The sequence below is a fragment of the Dama dama genome, chromosome 2, assembly GCF_033118175.1.
Source record: "Dama dama isolate Ldn47 chromosome 2, ASM3311817v1, whole genome shotgun sequence".
In the NCBI taxonomy this organism is placed as follows: Eukaryota; Metazoa; Chordata; class Mammalia; order Artiodactyla; family Cervidae; genus Dama; species Dama dama.
Genome location: NC_083682.1, coordinates 21,233,033 through 21,255,624, shown reverse-complemented (window position 1 = coordinate 21,255,624; position 22,592 = coordinate 21,233,033). Strand labels below are relative to the sequence as shown.

Sequence of the window (22,592 nt, the reverse complement as noted above, 5' to 3'; positions counted from 1 at the left end):
GAGAAGATCATACTCCTTCATGGGAGTGTCTCTCCTCTGACTCTTAACCCTGGTTCATCGGTCATCACAGTCTGCTAGATGCAGTAGTTATGACCCTGCTGATTCTTCTGTTTCATACTTGTCTTCACAGTGTGATTCACATGTTGTTTCTGTTCCCACCAGAGAGAGATTCAAAAACTCTATGAAAACAAGTCGTTCCTCTTTCTGGGCTGTGGCTGGACTGTGGATGACACCACTTTCCAAGCCCTTTTCCTGGAGGCCGTCAAGCATAAATCTGACTTAGAACATTTCATGCTAGTTCGGAGAGGAGATGTGGATGAATTCAAGAAGCTTCGAGAAAACATGCTGGACAAAGGGATTAAGGTCATCTCCTATGGAAATGACTATGCTGACCTTCCAGAATATTTCAAACGACTGACATGTGAGATCTCCACGAGGGGAAGGTCAGGTAAGTTGCATTTGGAGACAAAGAGGGGTCGGAGGGCAGCTGTTCTTCAGCCTCTTAGGTGTTTGTGGTGGGTCAGGTCATCACCAAGATGCAGAATATAATCCTAACCAGATTATGAAGGGAGATCATGGTTAGTTTTCAGGTTAGACTAATCAGTGAAATGCAATTGAAATTTAGATTTCAGGAACTTCCCTGGTAGTCCAGTGGTTAAGAATGCACCTTCCAGTGCAGGGGATGTGGGTTTGATGTCTGGTTAGAGAACTAAGATCCCACATGTTGAGGGGCAACTAAGCCTGGAGCCTGTGCACCGCAACAAAGACCCAGGGCAGTTCAGTTCAGTCGCTCAGTCGTGTCTGACTCTTTGTGACCCCATGAACCGCAGCACGCCAGGCCTCCTTGTCCATCACCAACTCCCGGAGTTTACCCAAACTCATGTCCATTGATGCCATCTAACCATCTATCCTCTGTTGTCCCCTTCTCCTCCTGTCTTTAATCTTTCCCAACATCAGGGTCTTTTCAAATGAGTCAGCTCTTAACATCAGGTGGCCAAAATATTGGAGTTTCAGCTTCAGCATCAGTCCTACCAATGAACACCCTGGACTGATTTCCTTTAGGTTGGACTGGTTGGATCTCCTTGCAGTCCACGGGACTCTGAAGAGTCTTCTCCAACACCACAGTTCAAAGGCATCAATTCTTCTGTGCTCAGCTTTCTTTATAGTCCAACTCTCACATCCATACATGACTACTGGAAAAACCATAGCCTTGACTAGACAGACCTTTGTTGACAAAGTAATGTCTCTGCTTTTTAATATGCTGTCTAGGTTGGTCATAACTTTCCTTCCAAGGAGTAAGCATCTTTTAATTTCATGGCTGCAGTCACCATCTGCAGTGATTTTGAAGCCCAGAAAAATAAAATCAGCCACTGTTTCCCCATCTATTTGCCATGAAGTGATGGGACCGGATGCCATGATCTTAGTTTTCTGAATGTTGAGCTTTAAGCCAACTTTTTCACTCTCCTCTTTCACTTTCATCAAGAGGCTCTTTAGTTCTTCTTCACTTCCTGCCATAAGGGTGGTGTCATCTGCATATCTGAAGTTACTGATATTTCTCCCCCCCAAAATAATAAATTTTAAAAAAGAAAGAATTTAGATTTCAAAAATAGGGAAGAATGGTGACTCCCTTTTGGCTAAGGTTGTGAGGAAAAAAATATATTTGTGCAATTTTGGTGGGAAGGTAAAGTTAGTACAACTTTTCTGAAGGGTAAATTTGGAATATGTTGAAAATTTTAAAACCTTTGACCCAGAAATCCCTTTTGATAAAATCTATCTTGGAAATTTTTTCTCCTAAAAGAGATCACTGGACACTTATACAATTATACGACACAGTTGCACAAAGATACAGGTGTGGGGATGTAATCAGGGTTGTAGATAAATGGCGAAAATTGGAAGCAGTCTAAAATGTTCCAGAAAATAGGTGATTCTATAAATACACCATTTATTAGTTAATGAAATATTAAATACGTATGAATCCATAAAATAAAAAATGCTTTTACTGCCTAAAATAATGTCAGAGATACAATATTCTGAGTGGAAAAAGTTAAAATGCAGGTTGTAAAATGTGTTTTTGCATCCCAGTCCCTGGCATACAAGATTGTAGATGTTTTCTGTTTTTGTTTGGTGTGCTTTATGGCTTCTCTGGTGCCATAAAGAATCTACCTGCCAACGCAGGGGATGCTGGTTCGACCCTTGGGTAGGGAACATCCCTTGGATGGAGGAGGAAATGGCAGCCCACTCCAGTATCCTTGCCTGGGAGATCTCGTGGACAGAGGCACCTGGCGGGCTACAGTCCATGAGGTTACAAAGAGTTGGACATGACTGAGCGACTAAACAATAACATAGAGAAATGTCTGGCATGATGCTTAGAAAATTAACCGTGATTATCTCTATGCAGAAGGAGTTAATGTGTTTTTTTAAAATATTTTTTCCTATGTTATGAAATATGAAAATCCTATTTTTTATGATTATGCTTTGTCTTTATAAACAGGAAAAAAAAACCACTTCAAAAATGTTATGTGGAAACTGTTGTGGTGGCATTAAAGTCATGTTAGTGGTACCATTCACTTGACGTTTTACCTCTCAATTCTACTGAGAAAGCCAAATGCGGTTAAAAGTTTCCATTTACTAATGGTTCCAGGCAAGCTTCCATCAGCCTACCAAATGCAAAGCTTTTTGGTATAGCTAAATCGGAAAATGCTTTTTAAAAGTGTAGTTTGAATAAAGCCGGGCCCCACGGTCTGCCCATTCTGACTCAGCACACAGTTCCAAGAAACTTTGCTGTTGTTATGTAGAATATGTTCTTGAAAAGTTATTTGCTAATATGCATTTTCATGGGCAATCTGAATGCATCTTAGGGGCCTCTTAAAGGACGGGTAGTTTAATATAGAGAGAACTTGTCCTATGCAGTGGGATTCTCCTGTGATGAGAAATTCCACAAACTGTGATTATTCATGGCTCTGTTTTGATGGAACAAGATTTGTAGAAGGCATCACCATAACTAAACATTTTGAAAACTAAGTCTACCCTTTTTCCGAAGACTTTAAAAACCCTTAAAAAAGGAAATTTTCCGATTTATCTTCTTTGTGAAAGCAGTTTGCTAATCCTTCTTGGGGATGTTTTCTGCTGTCCTGCAGTATTCCAGATTCTCTTCTACTGTTTGCCCATAGGCGGGACTCAGTAGGCTTTCCCACCGGGCGAGGAGTACACACTTCGTTCTTTTGATCTGCGTTCTTGAGATCTAGCCAGGGAAGATGCTAACGGGGAAGAGAACAAGATCCTGCCGGACAGCTCTTCCTACACTAAGTCTTTTATTGACAAAAGTCATCAGAAGTATTGCGAAGCCGCACAGACTGTCCTTAGTGGCATGGGCTTCCTGGCAGAGCGACTCCCCATGAAGTCACCACTCTTTAGGGTATTGTGAATTGTTAAACATCGAGGATGTTCCGTGTGGCCAGGGGCTTTAATTAGAATGGTCAGCTGAAGTTTGTGATCTGAAACCTAGCAGAGCAGTTTTAGGTTAAAAGCACTTCAAGTCAAATTTACCTTCCATCCACAATTATGTTTTGAGTCTATAGATAAATACCAATGAGAGGTCAGAGGTCTTCTCACTGCTGTTGTTTTATAACCCTGAGCTCTTGCTCTCTACCGGGCATTGTGCTGTGTCCAGACTTTTGCATAGTGAGAATTACTTAGGTTGAAAAATTCTGTAGGCTGCAAGTACATTTATTTCAGGAAAATCAAGTAATGGGGGAAAGAAGGTAATTCTTTTATAATTCACTATTACAAAAGCAGTTACTTTGGTATATTTCAGTTAACTTTTCCTTGTGCATTTCCTCATGGTTGTAAACAAAATCTATATTCAGTCCTGGTACTTTTTAAATTCAGTGATACATATCATACATTTCCGCACATGGCTGCAATCTTCATAGCCAGTAAAAGATAGTTATAATCCACTGTGTCACAGTTACCTAATTATTCCCCTGTATTAGGCAATATCTAGTTTTTTTCCTACTCTAAGCACTGTTGCAGTGAATATATCTTCATCCCCGCAGTTTTTACTTTTGCCAGTAATTTCCATAGGCTGGATTCTCAGTATAATTACTAGGTCAAAGGTAACATTTTAGTGACTGATAAATATTACTCTAGTGTTTTCCAAGAGGGGGAATCCCAATTTGTGTGTTTGAGCGCTGTCTTATTTTTACTCCAGCTGTCCATGTTTCTGTCCGCTATTATTTCCTCCTGTGTATTGTTTTAAACTTCTTCCTACACGTTATTTGTTCCAGTGCTGTCCAACAGAATTTTCTGCACTGACTGAAGTATTCTGTCATCTCTGTCCAGTAGTACTGTAACCATGAGCCACACGTGGCCATTAAGTTTTGAATTGTCGTAAGTGTGACTGAGGAACAGACTTTTTATTTTGGCCACATCATGTTGCTTGTGGAATCTGTTCCCCAACCAGAGATCGAACCCATCCCCACCGCCCCCCCCACATCGCCCCCCCGCCCCCCCACATCGCCCCCCCCCCCCGCCCCCGGTGTGGAGTCCTAACCACTGGACTGCCAGGGATGTCCCTGAGAAACACAGTTTTTAATTTAAAACTAAATAGCACATGTGGCCAGTGGCACTGTATCAGACAGCAAGGCTCTAAGCTCATTCTGTACCTTGGGGGTGTTAGCTCAGCTATTAGTCACTCTTCTGCTTGGTTGAATTTGCCCCCTTGCATGCTGCTTCCTGCCCCCAGCTGGAGTAGTTTTATTTACCTAAACTTGGCCTTCTGGACTAGTTAGGGACACACTTGTTTTTTCTTAAGGAGTGTTAGTACACTCAGGGACCTCAGTGCTTCTCTATCATCTAGTGCAACAGTGTGAAGACTAACCTGGTTTATGCCCCTGCCTAACTGTGCATTAGTAAACAATTTCATCCTTAGTCAGATCATGTGCTCCCACCTCCCTTTAGTTGGCTGCTTTCCTGTTACTAAGTTTTAGCTGTTTGGTCATATTATCTGATACTGATGTGTGTTGTTTAGCAGGGATTGTGAGAGAAGGCCAGCTGAATGGCTCATCTGCAGCACACAGTGAAATAAGAGGTAAGCTGTTTCCTGTTCTACCGTTTGTCAGCAGAAAACGTTTTCCCAGAACTGTTAAGACCTTGGAGAAGAATGACTTAGCTCTCCTTCCTGTAGAGTCTGGATTTTCCTGCCAAGTCCATTCACAGGCTTCCTAGTATTTGGTGTCTTGTCTTCAGAAGGATTAAGCTTGAGTTCAGTTTCTGCAGCTTTAGATGGACAAACCTGATACGTGAAACTTCACTTACCATCTTTTTTCTCTCTGCAGACCATAGTACCTGAGAGGGCTAGAGGAACCGGCACCATTAGATCAAGCTGTAAGGGCCTACCGTGGAGTGTTTTAACAAGTGAACTTACAAGAACCCGAAGCAGCTCCTAGGAAGTACCAATACCCAGAGGCTAAAGGCTGGGGGTTAGCGGAGATGTCCAACTTAATCCTTCGTGCCAGTTGGTTCCTCTGCAGCCTGTTCCAGTTCAATATCCAAGTGGCCCAGATGGAACCCCTGCCCCAGCCCAGGCTGGACAGGCTGTGTCCACACAGCGGGCCAGCAGGACACTTCCGCCGACCATGGCTGTGCGGGGGACTCCGGCTCTCGATGCCGTGGGTTCTCCGTGGCCCTCGTGGCAGTTTTGTACTCTATACTTGGTTTTTCAATTAAGCTTAATGGCTTTTTTAAAACGTGACTTGAAGCTCTAGTTTTCTAGACCTTTTACAGTGTACAGTATTTTACATAATTGAGCTGTAATATTAAAAGCTTCTTCATTTACTTCCCAGGGCCCCAGCTCTACTTTGAGTCACTTTAGAAAACTCCTGACCTGCAAAGGTACAGGCCGAATTTAAATTTTAAAAGTTCTATTCTTGTACGCTGTGGGGAAGGTGATCTTTCTTGGGACAAGCGCTGATTTTCACCTGATTGCTCAACATTATCAATTCCCGTTTCCCTTCCTGCCATGTTCCGAACTCTAGTTAGTGTTGCTGTAGGATTTTAGCTTTGAATCCCCTGTAAAATGACTCCAAGACCTAAAAGGCAATTTACTTATGAAATTTATTTTTTCATATAAATTATGTATTTCTCTGGGCAGACAGCCTTCACCTTATTGCACTAATAGCACATCTGTAATACCAAGCTACAGGACAAATCTTAACAAGGTCTGTATTCTTCAACGTAGCACTTGTCTACCAGGCACTGTAGAGGAGGATGAGGAGCCAGGATCCGCTCGGGAGCAGGAGGGGGAGGGGGCAACATGTACCCCTTTGGACAGTTGGTTTTCTCCCGGGAAGGGGAACATGCAGAGTTACGTGTGGATTCTGGAAGTGGGAGGAGGTCCTGGAGGCTGAGAAGCCCAATGCAACACTGCAGCGTGGCTCCCTTCCCTTCTGGGGGAGGCGGGGACCCCTCTCACTCATCTGTAACACATCACCCTGGCCTCGCTGAGGCTTTGGGGAGAAGGGGGGAAGGGATCATTGAATTAGCAGCAATTAAGAAGAGGCCATACACTGCCACAGTGTGGGGGTGTTATCCTGGCCCTGCAGACGTGAATGCTGTGTATCCTACGGAGAGGGGCCATTCGAGACCCAGAGCAGGCTCTCAAGCCTCTTTACTGGAGCGGGGGACGGTGCTCAGGCGTCCGTGACCACACTAACTAGCAGAGCTCTGGTGCTGGATCTACTAAGAGCTGGTCAAAGCTGTAAGGAGACCCCTGTAGGCGGAGTGAGGAATGCCGGGTTAGGGAGGGGAAGAGCACGGGGGTGGGGCGGGGCGGAGGTGGGTAGTGGGCAGTGACTGTAACATGATTAGGCCCTCCTTGCAGGTGGGGGCTGGGCTGAACAGAGTGGGGTTAGGAGGGGCTGCAGGCCCCGGGGCGCCCCTCACTCTGCCTTTGAACTACACTGAAGACAAGTTGCTCACATACTCTAAAGCACATTCTTGATACAGGGATGGGGACTTTGGGGGAAGCGGTGATTTGGTATCAGGCGAGAGCCACATTAAGCCTTCATGAGGGCAGCCACCACAGCCTTGGCGTTTAGACTGCGTAGGTCACAGTAGGTCTGGCCAGTGCCCACGAAGACGATGGGTTTGCTTGTGATGTAGGTCATAGAAATCGCAGCTCCCACCTGAAGCAGAGACAGGATACCCAGTCATCTCTGGACCCTGCCTTCTCACGCCCTCAGCAACAGGCGGCTCTGGAACCTGTGTGCCCTTAGAGCCTCCGCTCCCCTGTGAAGGAAGGCCATTCCCCGTCCTGGTCTCACTCTGCCCTGTGTCGTCCATGTTTACCTTGTCATCAATGGTATCAAACTTGGTAAGGACAATGCCATCAATGAGCCGAGGTGTCTGGGCCATAGAATGGTCAGCCAAGGCTCTGTTGAACTTGACCTGAAAGGAGAAACATGATATAAACGTAACACACACAACTGGCCAGAGCTGAGGTTGGGAAGAGAACCAGGCCCAAGCCCTCACCAGCTGGTCCACGGCCTCGTTGCCTACTAAGGCCTCCCCCACAAACAGCACCAGGTCGGGGGTGTTGACAGTGATGAGCTTGGCCAGGGCAGTCATCAGGGGAGCGTTGTCTTGCATGCGGCCAGCTGTGTCCACCAGCACCACATCAAAGCCTTGGTTACGTGCTAGAAAGAAAAAAGTGGTCAACTCAAAACTCCTGGACTGTTACACTCATTTCCAGCTTCCTCTCAACAGGTCCTAAACTGGCCCTATTAAAAGTCTGCCTGTTTATTTCCTTAGGTTCTGAATCAGGTTACAAGGTAATGTAAGGAACAATTTCCCTACTCTGTCATCAAGTGTATTTAGGGAAAGGCAGGCAGGTGGGTGTGCCTGTATGTGCACTCAGCCGTGTCTGACTCTGCAACCCTGTGGACTGTAGCCCGCCAGGCTCCTCTGTCCATGGAATTTCCCAGGCAAGGATACTGGAGTGGGTTGCATTTCCTCCTGCAGGGGATCTTCCCGACCCAGGGCTGGAACCTGCATCTCTTGTGTCTCCTGCACTGGCAGGCAGATTCTTTACCACTGAGCCACACCTGGAAAGCCCTAGCAGGAGGATAAAGGTGACCAAATATTGAGGTAACGAAACAAATGTTTGAGGTTTGCATGCAACTACACGTGTTACCCCAAAGCGGAGCATGGCATGGCACAGCTCTAATTCTGAGCTGTTATTGAGCAGAAAGTTGGTGGTACGGTAACCCTGGTCCTCTGCAAGTTCCAAGACAACCCCCGGAGCAGAGAGGCCCCAGAAGCTCCCCGCTTCCTGTGTACTGTACCAAAGGCGATGGCCTCCATGGCAATGCCAGCAGCATCCTTGCCGTAGCCCTTCTCAAACAGCTGCACCATGGTGCGGCCGCCATGGTTCTCAGGGGGGTGCAGGGCACTCAAACGCCGGGTGTGCGTCCGCAGCTGTTCTACGGCCCCGGCACGAAATGTGTCACAGGCAGCGATGAGGACACTGAAGCCGTTCTCTAACAGCCAGAAGGAGATCTGCAAAAGAGGCAAAACTGTCAGCCAGCCCCAGAGCGGCAAAGAAGTAAAAAGTGGAAGAAACAATGTCAGAGACAGGCTGGGGAACCGCACTGACCTTGGCAAGGTTGGTAGACTTCCCCACGCCGTTCACACCACAGAAAGTGACCACGTACGGGCGCTGATGACGCTGGGCATCCATGATGTCCCGGAGCATGTCTACACGGCGCTGCGGCTGTAGAATCTGCACCAAGGACTCCTGCAGAGCTTGCTTTACCGTGGAAGTCACGGCTGGGGGGGGGGCAGGGAGGTATACCCATGAAGCCCAAGTCAGGTGCTCTGAACACCTGGCATCTGGCCGAGTTAAAGGGAACTAGGATCCTGCCCAGGAATCCACACCGTATCTGACAGCCCTAAGCACCTGACAGGTAATTTATTCAAACCCTCTTTTTTTTTTTTTTTTTTCATGAGAGACCTGTAATATTTTATTTGTTAAAAATGAACAGCTTCAGAGCTAAAGGTAACTTTTCCAAAAAACACCAAAAAGTACAGTGTAAAGCATCTCCTCGTTAAATACAAACGTTCATTTTGTGATGCACTGCATCAATGTTTTTTATACACCTTGATGCAAAGGGAAATTTAAGTTGCATCTTGTTTAAAAAAAAAAAAACTTTTAAGAACTGAAAAAGGATGACTACAACCACATCTAAGAAAGGAAAAATTTCCTCCAAAAGAGCATATTCTTTTGTTTTATTCAAACCCTCTTAAGTTAGGTGTCACGAACACCTGAAGTCTAAGTGAAATGACGGAAATTTAGAGATTATAGTTTGTCAAAAGTCACGCATGTAATAAGAATGGTGGTGACTTCATAACCTCCACCCCAGCACTTTGGGATCTGGGGAGATACTTACTGCTGAATGTCCCCATCACCTTCCCTTCCAACTTGTTGGCCACGGATTCACAGAGCTGGACTGCAATGTCTGCTGCCACGTTCTTAGCTAAGGAGGGGGGACAAGCGCGGGGTGAGTGCCCCGGCAGGACTGAACGACCCCCATGGTACAGCCCTTCTACCCCACCATCCTTACCCCAAAAACACGAGTCTACCCTGTCCTGACTCACCAATGAGATGGTCACGCATCTTGTCCAGCACAGATTCCATGTCTTCACGAGTCAAGCTCTTGGAACCCACAAGGCCCTTCAGCATCCCAAACATGCCACCCAGAGTCCCCTTGGTAGCACTGCAGGCACAGAAAACCACAGATGCCCAGAAAGCCAGCAGGCAGCCAGCAAGTCCTGTCCCTTCTGGAGGCACAGCCACCACCTGCCACCTGGAATCTCATACCTAGGTTTGGTGGAGTTCTGAGCAGCTCCTTCATCATCTGAGCTGCTGCAGTCCAGATCCTGAAGCTGCCTCCCAGACCCAGTCCCTCGAATCTGGAGGGTATGGGGAGAGGAAGAGCGGGTCAGCAAACTATAAGCTGGCAGAGAGGGAAGCGTGGAGTGACCCTGTCTTACACTGCTCCGCCCCTTTGACTCCAGAAGCTCCAAATGTAACCCACCCTCTAGCTCCAAGGAATCAAGGGGACTGCCCTCCTCATCTCTCCTTCCTCCCCTGCTTCTTATTACCAGTAACCCTCACCCTGGCCCCTGCTACCTCTTACCAAGTTGATATCCTCGGGCGGGGCCACTTCAGGGGCTCCGTTGGTGGTGGGAGTGCTGTAGTCCAAAACTTCCTTGTTAGCAGAGCCTCCCAGTGCCCATACCCGGGGTGCCTTTTTGCCCTTCTCCTTGGGAGCATCTGACTTACTGGACTTGCTGTGAAGGGTTACAGTAGAGAGAGTTATAGTGGAGAAGCAGGACAGGCAGCATCCACCTCAGAGTCAAGGACTCCCTCTCCCCAGAGTGTCTGGATAGCAAAAGCTTAGGGCAAAGCTGGGCTGCTCACCCGGACTTCTCCATACCCCTCCCATGCTTCTGAATGAACTCTTCCCGCTTCCTGCGGATCTGCTCCTCTTTGGAAAGTTCCTCCCCGTTCTCAGGTCCTACTGGGAGACCTGACTTTTCTGTGGGGGCTGCCTTGCTAGTAGCCAGAGGGCCATCAGAACCTGTCAAGGAGAAAAGTCACTGAAAAAAAAAAAAAAAAAAAAAAAAGACCAAATTCCAACAAAATAGACAAATGGGGAAAAGCCTCCGAGATCATTCAGAGAAAACCATGAAGAAACACCTGGGGGATCACCAAGACTGGGGACGATGATGAGGGTGGTGGCATCTGCGCCAGGGAGGCAAACGATGGCAAAGGGAAGGACAGGGAACCACTTCAGTGCCACCTTAACAACGTCTCATGCCCCTGGATGTCCAAGTTCAAACTCACCTTCCTTCTTGGCCCCCTTGTTTTTCTTGTTATTCTTGGCTTTTTCCTTAGGTTTTTCACCCCGTGTCTCAATCATGGATCTCACAGGTTTCTTGGCCTTTTCAGAATCTTCAAATTTCTTCATGGTAGTGGGAGCACGGATCTTACTGCTCTCCTCTGCTTCACTAAAGAGAAAAGTTCGTGCTAAGCCGCTTCAGTCGTGCCTGACTCTGTGATCCTATGGACAGAGGAGCCTGGTGGGCTAGGCTCCTCTGTCCATGAGATTCTCCAGTCAAGAATTCTAGAGTGGGTTGCCATTTCTTTCTCCAGGGGATCTTCCCAAGCCAGGGATCAAACCTGGGTCTCCCACATTGCAGGTATTCTTTACCATCTGAGCCACCAGGGAAGCCCAGAGAGAAAAAGTGGACAGTCTAAATCCAGGGGAAGGGCCCTCACACCAAGAAGGTAATCAGAACCGGGAAGCTAACTCAGGAGCCCCTGTCAACCCACAGCATACTACCCACCCTTGGGAAGGAAGGGAATTCATCAAGTCTCAGAAATTGATTTTGGAGAGGGGAGGCCTCTCACCGAAGGAGCCGCAGAAAGTCATTCTGGAAATCGAAAGTGCCATTCAATAGACTCAAGGCACTCTGCTGTTGGATCTCAGTGCGGTACTTGTCTCGGAACAGCCGGTGAACGTCGTCTATCAACTTGTCCACATACGTCAGTGTTAGGATCTTCTGAAAACCTACCTGTTCAGGGGAAGGAAGAGAGCCAGCAGATCTGCTTACGCGCCAGCCCAGAACAGAGGGAAGCCAACTGGACCCAGGCCTCCAGGGACTGGCTCAGCACCCTGGCCAGCTTCCCTGACCTGAGGAGCAGCCAAGCCCTCTGACTGGGCCCAAGAGCGGCTTCCCTTTCCCCCTCCACCCTCCTTGTTTTCTCAGTTACTTCATCGTAGACACTGGGTGTAATTAATCAGGATCTTCTGAATCATCAGGACTGCCTGTCAATGTAATCGTTATCCCTCTAAAATACCCTCACTTACCACAAACACCAACTCAAACTGGTTGTCCAGTTTATACTTGAGAGTGAGTGCCTCATGGGTGAAGGAGTTGTTACCTCCTCTCTCCTGGAAAAAGAGTATATCTCATAGTTCAGACTGTCCCATCAAACACCTGGAGTTGGGCCCCTCCAGGACTGCCTTTGGGAAGGAACCAGACATTCCCCTAAACTCAAACCTGTCCCCCAGGGCCAAAAGATTCAGGGGCACTGCTCTCCAGCATGCACCTGGGAGAAAAGTGTATACACCCAGCTGGGGGGAAGGAGGGGAAAGGTGGGAGGGACCGACAAGGGCGAGCGAGAAGGGAGTCCTCATGTAAACAATCAGGTTTACCGGCAGCCGGACACTACCTACACTTCTTAAAAGACGTTCTTTCATCCTTTATCTCATCCAGCCTTTGCGACAACAGAAAATCAAGCCGCTGGCAGCGAAAGGGGAGAACGAAGGGAGGTCTCAATAGACTACGGAATCCGGCCAGAGTCCCAGAAAGCGGGAGGGGGGGAGGGGACATAGCAAAGTTGCGGGACGGTCTGATGGGGGCGGGAGAAAGAAGTGGAGTCCCGGCTACGAGCGAGCGACCAGTTTGAGGTGGGCCGACAGGGTGAGAGGGAGGCCCGGGATCAGTCGAGGGGGATTAGGGGTCGGGTCAGGGTGAGGGGGATAAGCCCGAAGTTCTGATCCCGCGGGGGCGGTACCTGCAGCAGCACGGAACGAATTAACGCGTTAACGGGCCCGGTGCATGAGTCGCTCACTCCCTGAAAGCACCAGAGAACGAGCCCGCCTTTGGAAAAAATGGTGAAGAAGTCGAGCATGGCGGCAGCGGGAGAGGAGCCGGGGCCGGCGCCGGGAACTCAGGCCTCGATCGCCGCCGCTTCCTGCTGCGCCAAGCGCGGGACACGTCACACCAGCGGCCCCGGAAACCAGCGCAGCCGCACTTCCGCTCATCGCCGCCCGGATCCCTCCCCGGCTCCGCCCACGGGCGCGCAGGACTGACGTAGACTCCAGGCTGGCCAGTGGAGGGTGGGGGCGGGCCTGGGCGGGGCTCTCAGCGTGTCACGGGAGGGGCCAACCGCCTATAGGGTGGGGGGGGCGGGGCCCGGAGGCGTCGCTGGCCAATGTGCTCGAATGAACGACTGGCGGCGCGTAGCAGTGACTGCAGGCTGTGACTATACCCAGGGAGGGTGCCGCTCTACTAGCGGCCAGGAGCAGCAGGGCCATGCTTCAGAGGGCGCTGCGGCTCCGCCTGGGCCCGTACCTCTCCGGACGGGGGCTAGGCACATACAGAGGAGGCTCTACTCTGGGTAAAGTTGAGGGCAGCGGAGGGTATCATGGTTCTGGGGTGTCCCCAGTCTCCAGCCTTGTGACCTTCAGGACTCAGAATCCCTGCCCATGCTGGGAAGACAGTGGGTCGCTCGGAGTAGGGAGTAACCTTGTCTGCTGGAGCTTGTAGAGCCTGGACAGGGGTATGGATCCCAGAGTTGCCCTTCTCAGGTGACGCATCCCAGATCATTCTATGCCTCAATTTGCCACCAGAATAGCAGCCAGGCTGATTCATTGGTTGCACAGAAATTAATGAAGTCCTGCTCCCATGCAGGATTCTGTTTTGAGGCCGTGAGGAGGAAAGAAGAGAAAGAGAGGATTTGATACATGTCCTGGAGGTGTCTGAGGTGTAGCTGGAGAGGGAAGGCTTTGTAGACCAGTTGAAAACTGAAGAGAAGCCAACTGGGACGATGTCCTGCACTGCCAGTACATAGTGTTGGTAGCCATACATGGAACAGGTGGGAACTGAGATCAGCCTTGAAAGATGATGTTTACTGGCTCAAAGAAAGTGTGAGTTCCAGGTTCTGGAGAACTGAGCAAAGGGTAGGAAAAAGTATTGTTTTTGTGCAAGTAATTAGCAAAGGCCATCCGGATAGAGAGTTGAGTAGTAGTATGAAATGATGGGTAAGGTTAAGTGCAGATCAAAGAAAGACTCGAATGCTGAGAAGAGTTTGAACTTGGAACTGGAGACAGTGACAGAAGACTTGGAGATTTATGAGCTTGGTGTGCAAGACAAAATGATTCATGTATTCAAGGCACTTATTGGGCACTTAGGATGTGCCAGGCACTGTGCTAGGCTGGAGATTCGGTGGAGAAGGTAGACATAGCACAGTATGAAGCAATCACAAATGAGTTCAAAGTTGCAAGTGTGCTGTATGTTGCAAAAGAACAGTTCACTGAGCTATGAGATAGTAATAGGAGAACTTGACATAGGCTAGGGGAGGTCAGGAAAGGCATCCCTGAGAAAATGATAACTGAGCTGAGATCTAAAGGAACCAAGGAGTTAACTGGGCAAAGAAGTGGGCACAGTTTCAAAGCAGAGAACACCTGTGTGGGTCCTCTGTGGCAGAAATGAAGGGGTGAGGTTGGAGGGTTCTGGGAAGACAAGGTGAACAAGAGCTAGATCGGGCAGTGTCTCACAGGCCACATGAAGGATTTCGAACCTTTATCCTTAGAGTGATGGGAAGCCATGGAAGGTTCTAAGCAAAAGAGTGTTTGATTAGATTAATGGTCAGAAGAGGTCATTCTAGCTGTGATAGACTCATTAGAAAAGACCCTGATGCTGGGAAAGATTGAAAAGGCAGGAGCAGAAGGGGGCGACAGGATTAGATGGTTGGATAGCATCATCGACTCAGTGGACATGAGTTTGAGCATGCTCTGGGAGTTGGTGATGGACAGGGAGGCCTGGCATGCTTCAGTCCATGGGGTCGCAGAGTCGGACATGACTTAGCTATTGAACAACAACAACAAAGCTGTGATAGAGGAAAGAAGTTGGGGGGGTAGGACAAGAGGGGAATGAGTGAAAATGGGAGCTCTTAACAGCCTTCGCGGGAAAGACATCGTTGTGGTTTGGTCCAGGGCAGTGGTGGTAGAGATGGGGAAAAAAAGGGGACAGATCGGAGAGATATTTAAGAGGCAAAGTCATAAGAACTTGATAACAGACAGGACGTGAGTGTAGATTTGCTGGTGGTGATGAATATCCAGGAGAAGGTGCCACTCAGAGGTCCATGCTTCTGAGGGCCCTGTGGCTCTAGATGTGCTGGGACCTATTGGTCCAGAAGCCCAGGAGAGAAATGTGTAAGTCCCCTGGCCTAGGGAGAGTAGAGAGTGTTCATTTCAGGAAGCTGAATCTTGCAGTGCTAGGTATGATGCACTCAAAGGAAGTGAGACTCGGGCGCAGAGACCGTGAGGCAAAGCTGTGGAATGCTGCTGGGTGCCAGCTGACCTTGTGAGGACTAAAAACTCAGTGTCAGTTTAGCCCACCTTCTCCTATGCCCATCCTCCAACCTCGGCACACACACACCCCACCCCGCATCTTGGAAAGGAGATTCATGGCCCTCTCTGACCATAACTGCGTCCCACAGACTGGGATGGAAAGGTGTCGGAGATCAAGAAGAAGATCCAGTCCATCTTCCCTGGCGGGGCTTGGAGCCCTCTGTATGACACCAGCCACCTGCCCCCGGAACGCTCAGATGTGGTGATTGTAGGGGGTGGGGTGCTTGGCCTGTCGGTGGCCTACTGGCTGAAGAGGCTGGAGAAGCAGCGAGGCGCCATTCGGGTGCTGGTGGTGGAGCGGGACCACACGGTGAGGTCTGGGGTGGGGCAGGTCAGGCGACTCAGAGTCAGGGACAGGGGAGGAGAAGAAAGGCCGAAATCTCTGAAGGGACAGGACTTTGGCCCTTGTTGTGAAACAGCCCCAGGTTCTTCCTCAAACTAGTGACCTTGACAGTAAGGTTTTTGCTTTTGAAAGCAAATTTCACAACGTTGTGCGTTTTGAGATTGCAGCGGTCTGGCCTGCATTCTAGCTGTAATCAGCTCAAACAGTTATTAAAACCCCCTTGCAGGCGTCATTGTTTCTGAGGTTTTTGTGCTTTAATTGTTCCTGTTTACCACTGCTGGCTAGTCACAGGTCTTGCTCCATTGGCCATGTCCGTCTATTTTCCAGTTAGTAGAACCAAAAGTCAGTCTCCAATGTTGGACTTCAGAGCCATTACCATCTTGTAACATTTCGTATGAGGGTGTCCTGCCCTTTGATACTGACCCTTTGCTCTGTACCTATCCTAATAAGGATTTTAATGACCATTGTCCTCACTGCCTTCATTTGGGTTTGTTCACTTCAGCTCCTCTTAGATTATAAAATAATCTAAAATAATTTGAAGGTAGGACTCCCCTTCAACTTTGGGCATGTGACTCTCACCCTGCACGAGAGTATTCTGCTCGCGTGGGACAGGGCCCGCCTCACCTTCTCTCGTCTCTGCAGTATGCCCGGGCCTCCACCGTGCTCTCCGTGGGCGGGATTCGCCAGCAGTTCTCATTGCCTGAGAACGTCCAGCTCTCCCTCTTTTCGGCCGAATTTCTCCGGAACATCAATGTGAGATTGGGGGGTGGGGGTGGCGACCCCTCCTTTAGCCCAGAGAGGGGGGCAGTCCTGCTGGCAGGGGAGACAGGGCAGCTAGGAGTTGGAAACGCCAGTTTTCTTCTCAGTGGCAGTGCCTGGAGGGGGCTTTTCTCCGGGTCAGGGCACTGAGCTGAGGGTTGTGGTAAGAAAGCCAGAAAAGCTCCCTCTCTTTTCGTTCTTTTTTTTTTTTTTTTTTAATTAATTTATTTGGCTGCACTGGGTCTTAGTTGCAGCATGCAGAATCTTTGATATTTGTTGCATTATGCAGGATCTCTAGTTACAGCTTATGGGATCTCTAGATGTGGCATGTGGAATCTAATTCCGTGACCAGGGATTGAACCTGGGCCCCCTGCATTGGGAGCTCAGAGTCTTAGCCTTTAGACACCAGGGAAGTCCCACTGCCTCCCTTCTTGAAGTCAGTTTCTTGGACGAGCTTTTCTTTGCACACAGGAGTACCTGGCGGTGGTCGATGACCCTCCCCTGGACCTCCAGTTCAACCCCTCCGGTTACCTCCTTCTGGCTTCTGAGGAGGGGGCTGCGATCATGGAACGCAATGTGAAAATGCAGAGGTGGGCGCCTGGCGTAGCCTCCGCGCTGCATCTCAGCCGGCCTCTGACTCACTTTGGAAGCCAGGGTGACAGAGCTGATGAGACGGGCCCTGCTCCCTAGGAGCTCAGTCTGGCAGGAAGATGGACACGGGCAAACCCCCAGTGTCCCGTGCTAAGTGCTGTGTCCAGACATGGACAGTAGCTGTCACGGTGGTTCCTAAATTCCCAGGCGATGAGAACCCCCCAGTACACATCCCTTCTACCACGTCACACGAATCCACACGTGTTTTCTCTAACAGCCAGAGAGTAGAGCTTGTAGGCTTTACAGGGCACTTGTGTCAAAGGCTATGGGGGTCTCATGACCAGCCAGTCAAGAGCGGGCACCTTCCCCAGACCGTTCTATGACTTTCAGTAGTGACATCAAGTCACGTCCTCAATGCATTACAAATACTAACTCGTTTAGTTGGCAGAACATCCCCATTTCCCACATGGGGAACCTGAGGTACCCGGAGCTAGTAGGTGGTGGCGCCAGGATTTGAACCAGACTGCCCCGTCCGGCTTGTGTGTCCTTTGGGCACCCGTGATGCTGCCTTTGGGCATCAGGGTCGCAGAGGGGACAGTTGTGTGGTGAGCAGGACTGTACTGGATGGTGGATGGGGAGGGCCCCCTGAGTAGAACAGAGTGACCCTCCCTGTTGTGAAAGCACAGGGTATAGTTAGGGGGTGGCAGGGGGCTTGGTGTGGCCAAAGGGAGTCTAGGGTGTCAGACTGGAAAGGGAGGGCAGAGGCTAAAGAGTCTTGACCAGGCAGGAAGGAGCAGTGATGTGGGTGAGGTGACCGTGGAGCCAGGCCCACTCTTGTCTCCCCCCTGCCTCCCTGCCATACACACCCTCATCAAGCACACGTGCGCAGACCCACACATTTCTCCAGGCAGGAAGGAGCCAAAGTCTGTCTGATGTCTCCAGAGCAGCTTCAGAAAAAGTTTCCCTGGATCAACACAGAGGGAGTGGCCTTGGCATCATACGGTGAGCCTTGCTTGGAGAGGGGGTCAGAGGTTGAGGGGCGCCTCAGGTTAGAAGTCTCAGCACCCCGCAGCCAAGGAAGGTGTCCTCCTGGCTGGCAGGACCTCCCCCGGGCCAGGCCAACTCTCTGTCCTTTCATAGGATCTAGCTCTGGTGCAGTCGGTCAACATGACATTCCGCAGCTTACGATTCCTGAAGAAGAGTCAAGGGGTGTGGGGAAGACAACAGGAGAGGAGGGTCCTAGGCCCCCTTCACGAGTCTTCTTTCTCCTCACAGGGCTGGAGAACGAGGGTTGGTTTGACCCCTGGTGTCTGCTCCAGGGGCTTCGGCGAAAGTTACAGTCCATGGGGGTTCTTTTCTGCCAAGGAGAGGTGACACGTGAGTCTGCGGCCCGGTGCCCACGGCTTGTGTCCTCTGCCGGCGGGGAGGCCAGCCCACACCGGATCTTGCCTGCACACACAGGCTGAGCAAGGGGAGTGGGGGCTTCTCCCCAGGTCTGGCCCTGAGCATCCTGACTCTAGCTCCTAAGCAGATTTTTCCATGACTCGTGAGCTGCTTGAAGTTCCGGCATCCTCCTGTCCTCTGTGGCCAAGTTCGTCCCGGCTGCCTTGTCCCTGCTGGCTTCTATGTCTGTGGGACAGCTCCCAGCCTTCAGCTTTCTGTCCTTAGGGAACCAGTGGAAGCTCCATTTCCTTCCTCTTCGAGGCCTCAAGGACTTATCTTCTCCCCTTTTTCCTGCAGGTTTCATCTCTTCTTCCAGCCACATGGAGACTGGCAGCGGGGAGCAGGTGACCTTGAAAAGGATCCATGAGGTCCATGTAAGTTCCCAGCCCAGGGGCCTCCTTTAGCAGAGTGCAGGGTGAGGAAGGTCATGACTGCCCTTGTGTGTATGCATTTTGATTAAATTGTTATAATTATAGAGGAAAATTGCTTTACCATATTGTGTTGGTTTCTGGTATACCACAACGCGAATCAGTCATAACTACATACATCCCTGCTTTCTTGATCCTCCCTCCCCCCTCCCATCCCACTCCTCTGATAGTCACAAGACGCCAGGCTGGGCCCCCTGTGTTATATAGTCCCATCCCACTCGCTAGCTATTTTACACATGCCTGTCCTGATCTTCCTCTACTCACTCCCGGTGTGGGTAAACCAAGGCTGGGGAAGAAATGGACAGTTCCCTCCCCTCCCTCTCTGGCGCCCGCAGGTGAAGATGGACCGCAGCCAGGAGTTCCAGCCGGTGGAGTGTGCCATCGTGGTCAATGCAGCGGGGGCCTGGTCTGGGCAAATCGCAGCGCTGGCTGGCGTTGGGAACGGGCCACCGGGCACCATGCAGGGCACCAGGCTGCCCGTGGAGCCGAGGAAAAGGTGACTCCCCCAGGGCTCTGCGGGGGTGGTGACAGGAGGGTTGGGGCCGGGGGGGTCACTGTTCGCGCCACTTCTCACGCTGCTGGTCATGGCAGGTATGTGTACCTGTGGCACTGCCCCCAGGGACCAGGCCTGGAGGCACCGCTCGTCGCAGACCCCAGTGGAGCCTATTTCCGTCGGGAAGGGTTAGGCAACAACTACCTGGGCGGCTGTAGCCCCACAGAGGTAAGCTCCGTGGGGTCAGGGTGCCGGCGAGGAGACGGAGAGCGGGTGTCACTCAGGAGTCAGGCTTCCTTGGAGGGCCCCATGCGGGTACTGATGCCACAGTCCCCTCTGGCTTTGAACTGGGGTCTCTTTCCCCCCAGCCCCCGCTCACCAAGGGGTCCGACTAAAGAGGTGGTGACGTCTGGATCTGCCCTTGTTTCCTGGACAACGTCAGCCCTGTCCCCACCTCTCCCTACCAGGAGGAGGAGCCAGACCCAGGGAACCTGGAAGTAGACTACGATTTCTTCCAGGAGAAGGTGTGGCCCCGTTTGGCCCGGAGGGTACCAGCTTTTGAGACTCTAAAGGTAACTGGACAGATGACCCTGGAACGTCTGGGCCCGCTCCCAGAGCCTGCCGGCCACCCCACGCAACAGGGGCCTCCACTTCACAAGGGCTGAGGACCATTCCGTGGGCCCGCTCAGCGGTGGTAGGGGGTACCGGGAGTGAGGTGGGGTGCACGGGCAGCCCTCCCAGGAGCCCCATGTCTCGTGCCCCCACAGGTCCGGAGCGCCTGGGCTGGTTATTATGACTACAACACCTTTGACCAGAATGGCGTGGTGGGCCCCCACCCCCTTGTCGTCAACATGTACTTTGCGACGGGCTTCAGCGGCCACGGGCTCCAGCAGGCCCCCGCCGTGGGGCGGGCTGTGGCTGAGATGGTGCTAGAGGGCCACTTCCAGACCATCAACCTGAGCCCCTTCCTCTTCAGCCGCTTTTACTTTGGAGAGAAGGCCCAGGAACAATGTATCCTCTGAGCTCAGGAGCGCCTCACGGGCCCGCCACTGACTATTACCCTGGGCTCTGATCCTGGGCATGCTCATACCTCCTCACCACTTGGGTACTCCCCAGCACCCAGCCAGGATCTCCTCCACCCGCCTCTCATCCAGGGCACCCTGCCCCATATGGGCCCAGGCCCAGGCCCAGGCTGCCTGAGAATGATGGGGCGGGACCCCAGGACTGATCACAGCTCAGGTTGATGCCGCCCACCAGTAGCCCAGCGGGACACAACACCTCAGGGGACCTGAGCACCAGGACCCAGGACTGGCTCCTTCTTGGTACCAACCTGAGAGACTGCCTCTGCCTTTCTCCACAAAGCCCAGACCAGAAGCAACCTGGGGCAGCTTGGCCTAGGTCTATTGACTTTTCTGTTTACCCTACTCATTGATCAATAAATGTGATTAACTCCTTCCTTTTAGCTGTCCTCTGTCCCGTTGTCTTTTCACCTAATGGCAGTCGCTTTTGAAACACCACTCTAGCGGGAAAAAAAAAAAGATGGAGATGGCCCTCCCAGATCATCCACTGGGAGAGGGAGGGAGGAGAGGGCGGTCGTGCTGCCAGGGGGGACAGTGGAACCCTTGAGTAGAGGGTGGGTAAGTGCCAGGACTTATCAGGTGAGCAGAAGAGGAACAGCCACCTGAATGCGGAATGAATGCAACAAACTCGCCGAAACACAGGAAGGAAGTTGCCAGGGGCAGGGGGCAGGGATGGGGCAGGCTGAACCCAGTATCTGTGTTAACCCTATGAGGCTGTCTCCTTCAGTGTCCAGTATCCACTCACCCTTCCTTCTGTACAGACACCCCCACCTACGGTCAGAGGGAAAAGGCCTTCATCTGGCTCCTCCTCCAGCAGCTACTTCCTCCAGGACTATAAAGGCGGCACTTGTTAGGAAGGCAGGAATGAAACCTCTGTGGCTCAGATGGTAAAGAATCCACCTGCACTGCAGGAGACATAAGAGACAAGGGTTTGATCCCTGGGTTAGGAAGATCCACTGGAGGAAATCGGATTTTCCTGGGAAATCCCATGGACAGAAGACTGGTGGGCTACAGTCTATTTCAGTTCAGTTCAGTCACTCAGTCATGTCTGACTCCCTGCGACCCCATGGACTGTAGCATGCCAGGCCTCCCTGTCCATTGCCAACTCCTGGAGTTTACTCAAACTCATGTCCAACGAGCAGGTGATGCTATCTAATTATCTCATCCTCTGTCATCCCCGTCTCCTCCTTCCTTCAAGCTTTCCCAGCATCAGGGTCTTTTCCAATGAACCAGTTCTTTGAATCAGGTGGCCAAAGTATTGGAGCTTCAGCTTCAGCATCAGTCCTTCCAATGAATATTCAGGACTGATTTCCTTTAGGATTGACTGCTTTGATCTCCTTGCAGTCCAAGGGACTCTGAAGAGTCTTCTCCCCCTTGGCCCTATTCAACCACCTCCACCCTCCAGCATTTGAGGTGCACAGCAGTAGGAGGGTTTCCCACACCGACAAGCCAAGAGCACTGCTCAGGAAGATACTGACATTCCTTCCAGGGGAAAAAAGCTCAGAAAATGTCACTCCCTATATCCCCCGCGGCTGCTTCACACGACCATCAACATCCCAAAGCGATGTCCCTTCACTCTGTTTAAACCAGGACTCGCCACCGCTTGCCCATCTCACTTGGCCTGGCTTTAGTGCCTGCAGGGCAGCGCCTGGCCAGTGCGCTTGGACTTGAACGTGAACTTCAGGGGAGCTGGCCAGGCCTGGCCGCCCCAGGGGCTTGCCTGCCTCTCCGCTGTTACCACCGAACCAACTGTGCCTGGACCTTGGAAAAGTCTGGCATCATTTCCCTCACTTGCCTGAAAAGAAAAAAAGGTATAAACGCTTCCCTGGCAGGGTGTTGGGACTTCCCTGATAGCTCAGTTGGTAAAGAACACGCCTGCAATGCAGGAGACCCCGATTCCATTCCTGGGTCGGGGAGATCCGCTGGAGAAGGGATAGGCTACCCACCCCAGTATTCCTGGGCTTCCCTTGTGCTCAGCTGGTACGGTGTTGAGAGGACTCAGAAGTGAATCAAAGGTACTTTCCTTGTCTGACAGAGAACAGCCCCGAGGCTGCAAGTTCCGCTGCTCGTTTCGGGGAATCGGAAGGAAAGAGTTCGCCAAGCTTCCGCCGGCTCAGTGGCAGCGCGGATGCCCGCGAGCCTCCCCGCGGGCCCGAGGACGCGGCCGCGGAGGACGTGGCCCGGCTCCCGGCG

The 22,592-nt window shown here is 51.0% G+C and overlaps 3 protein-coding genes and 1 long non-coding RNA gene across 11 annotated transcripts in view; 2 read left to right on the top strand and 2 right to left on the bottom strand.

Annotated features, from left to right (window-relative positions):
• The window catches only part of FAM118B (family with sequence similarity 118 member B), a 45,691-nt gene extending 39,856 nt beyond the window's left edge, over positions 1–5,835 (top strand). For 4 of the 5 annotated variants that reach the window (XM_061166944.1, XM_061166963.1, XM_061166972.1 and 1 more), the window contains 3 exons: positions 163–448; positions 5,030–5,089; positions 5,337–5,835. In XM_061166944.1, coding sequence (XP_061022927.1) covers positions 163–448; positions 5,030–5,089; positions 5,337–5,350 — 360 coding nt within the window. In that variant the 3' untranslated portion in view covers positions 5,351–5,835. The remainder of the gene's footprint in view (positions 1–162; positions 449–5,029; positions 5,090–5,336) is intronic. The other variant, XM_061166981.1, reaches the window with a different exon arrangement.
• Positions 5,836–6,095: 260 nt separating this feature from the next.
• On the bottom strand, positions 6,096–12,872 carry SRPRA (SRP receptor subunit alpha). The gene is made up of 14 exons (XM_061166929.1): positions 12,644–12,872; positions 11,934–12,017; positions 11,474–11,637; positions 10,907–11,070; positions 10,481–10,640; positions 10,197–10,350; positions 9,878–9,969; positions 9,655–9,773; positions 9,447–9,533; positions 8,654–8,826; positions 8,343–8,556; positions 7,531–7,694; positions 7,348–7,446; positions 6,096–7,184 (listed from the first exon to the last, which is right to left on the bottom strand). Exons 1-14 carry the CDS (start codon positions 12,758–12,760, stop codon positions 7,056–7,058), a joined length of 1,920 nt encoding a protein of 639 aa, XP_061022912.1. The 5' UTR covers positions 12,761–12,872; the 3' UTR covers positions 6,096–7,055.
• A 218-nt stretch (positions 12,873–13,090) lies between these two features.
• FOXRED1 (FAD dependent oxidoreductase domain containing 1) lies at positions 13,091–20,782 on the top strand. 3 transcript variants are annotated; one of them, XM_061166820.1, is made up of 11 exons: positions 13,091–13,249; positions 15,353–15,573; positions 16,249–16,359; positions 16,837–16,955; positions 17,864–17,958; positions 18,232–18,333; positions 18,697–18,773; positions 19,163–19,323; positions 19,419–19,548; positions 19,788–19,892; positions 20,088–20,782. In XM_061166820.1, exons 1-11 carry the CDS (start codon positions 13,165–13,167, stop codon positions 20,340–20,342), a joined length of 1,461 nt encoding a protein of 486 aa, XP_061022803.1. In that variant the 5' UTR covers positions 13,091–13,164; the 3' UTR covers positions 20,343–20,782. The 3 variants fall into 3 exon arrangements, with proteins under 3 accessions (XP_061022803.1, XP_061022812.1, XP_061022821.1); XM_061166829.1 differs by lacking the exon at positions 20,088–20,782 and having other exon boundaries at positions 19,689–19,856; XM_061166838.1 differs by lacking the exon at positions 15,353–15,573 and having other exon boundaries at positions 13,122–13,249.
• Positions 17,953–22,579, bottom strand: LOC133073454 (uncharacterized). Of its 2 annotated transcripts, none has more exons than XR_009696982.1 (3): positions 22,346–22,579; positions 21,145–21,304; positions 17,953–18,748 (listed from the first exon to the last, which is right to left on the bottom strand). It is a non-coding gene; the product is annotated as an uncharacterized LOC133073454 (long non-coding RNA). The 2 variants fall into 2 exon arrangements; XR_009696981.1 differs by having other exon boundaries at positions 21,145–21,299.
• Positions 22,580–22,592: the final 13 nt, after the last annotated feature.

What these genes read in the sequence shown, in the direction of transcription:
- SRPRA (XM_061166929.1), bottom strand. Translation starts at nt 12,760, where the DNA reads ATGCTCGACTTCTTCACCATTTTTTCCAAAGGCGGGCTCGTTCTCTGG. An exon ending in AGTTTGAGTTGGTGTTTGTG is followed by an intron (nt 11,638 to 11,933) that starts GTAAGTGAGGGT and finishes TCCCCTGAACAG; the next exon opens with GTAGGTTTTCAGAAGATCCT. An exon ending in CAGAACTCCACCAAACCTAG is followed by an intron (nt 9,774 to 9,877) that starts GTATGAGATTCC and finishes CTGTGCCTGCAG; the next exon opens with TGCTACCAAGGGGACTCTGG.
- FOXRED1 (XM_061166820.1), top strand. Translation starts at nt 13,165, where the DNA reads ATGCTTCAGAGGGCGCTGCGGCTCCGCCTGGGCCCGTACCTCTCCGGA. An exon ending in CTGCCAAGGAGAGGTGACAC is followed by an intron (nt 18,334 to 18,696) that starts GTGAGTCTGCGG and finishes TTTTTCCTGCAG; the next exon opens with GTTTCATCTCTTCTTCCAGC. An exon ending in CCCGTGGAGCCGAGGAAAAG is followed by an intron (nt 19,324 to 19,418) that starts GTGACTCCCCCA and finishes TGGTCATGGCAG; the next exon opens with GTATGTGTACCTGTGGCACT.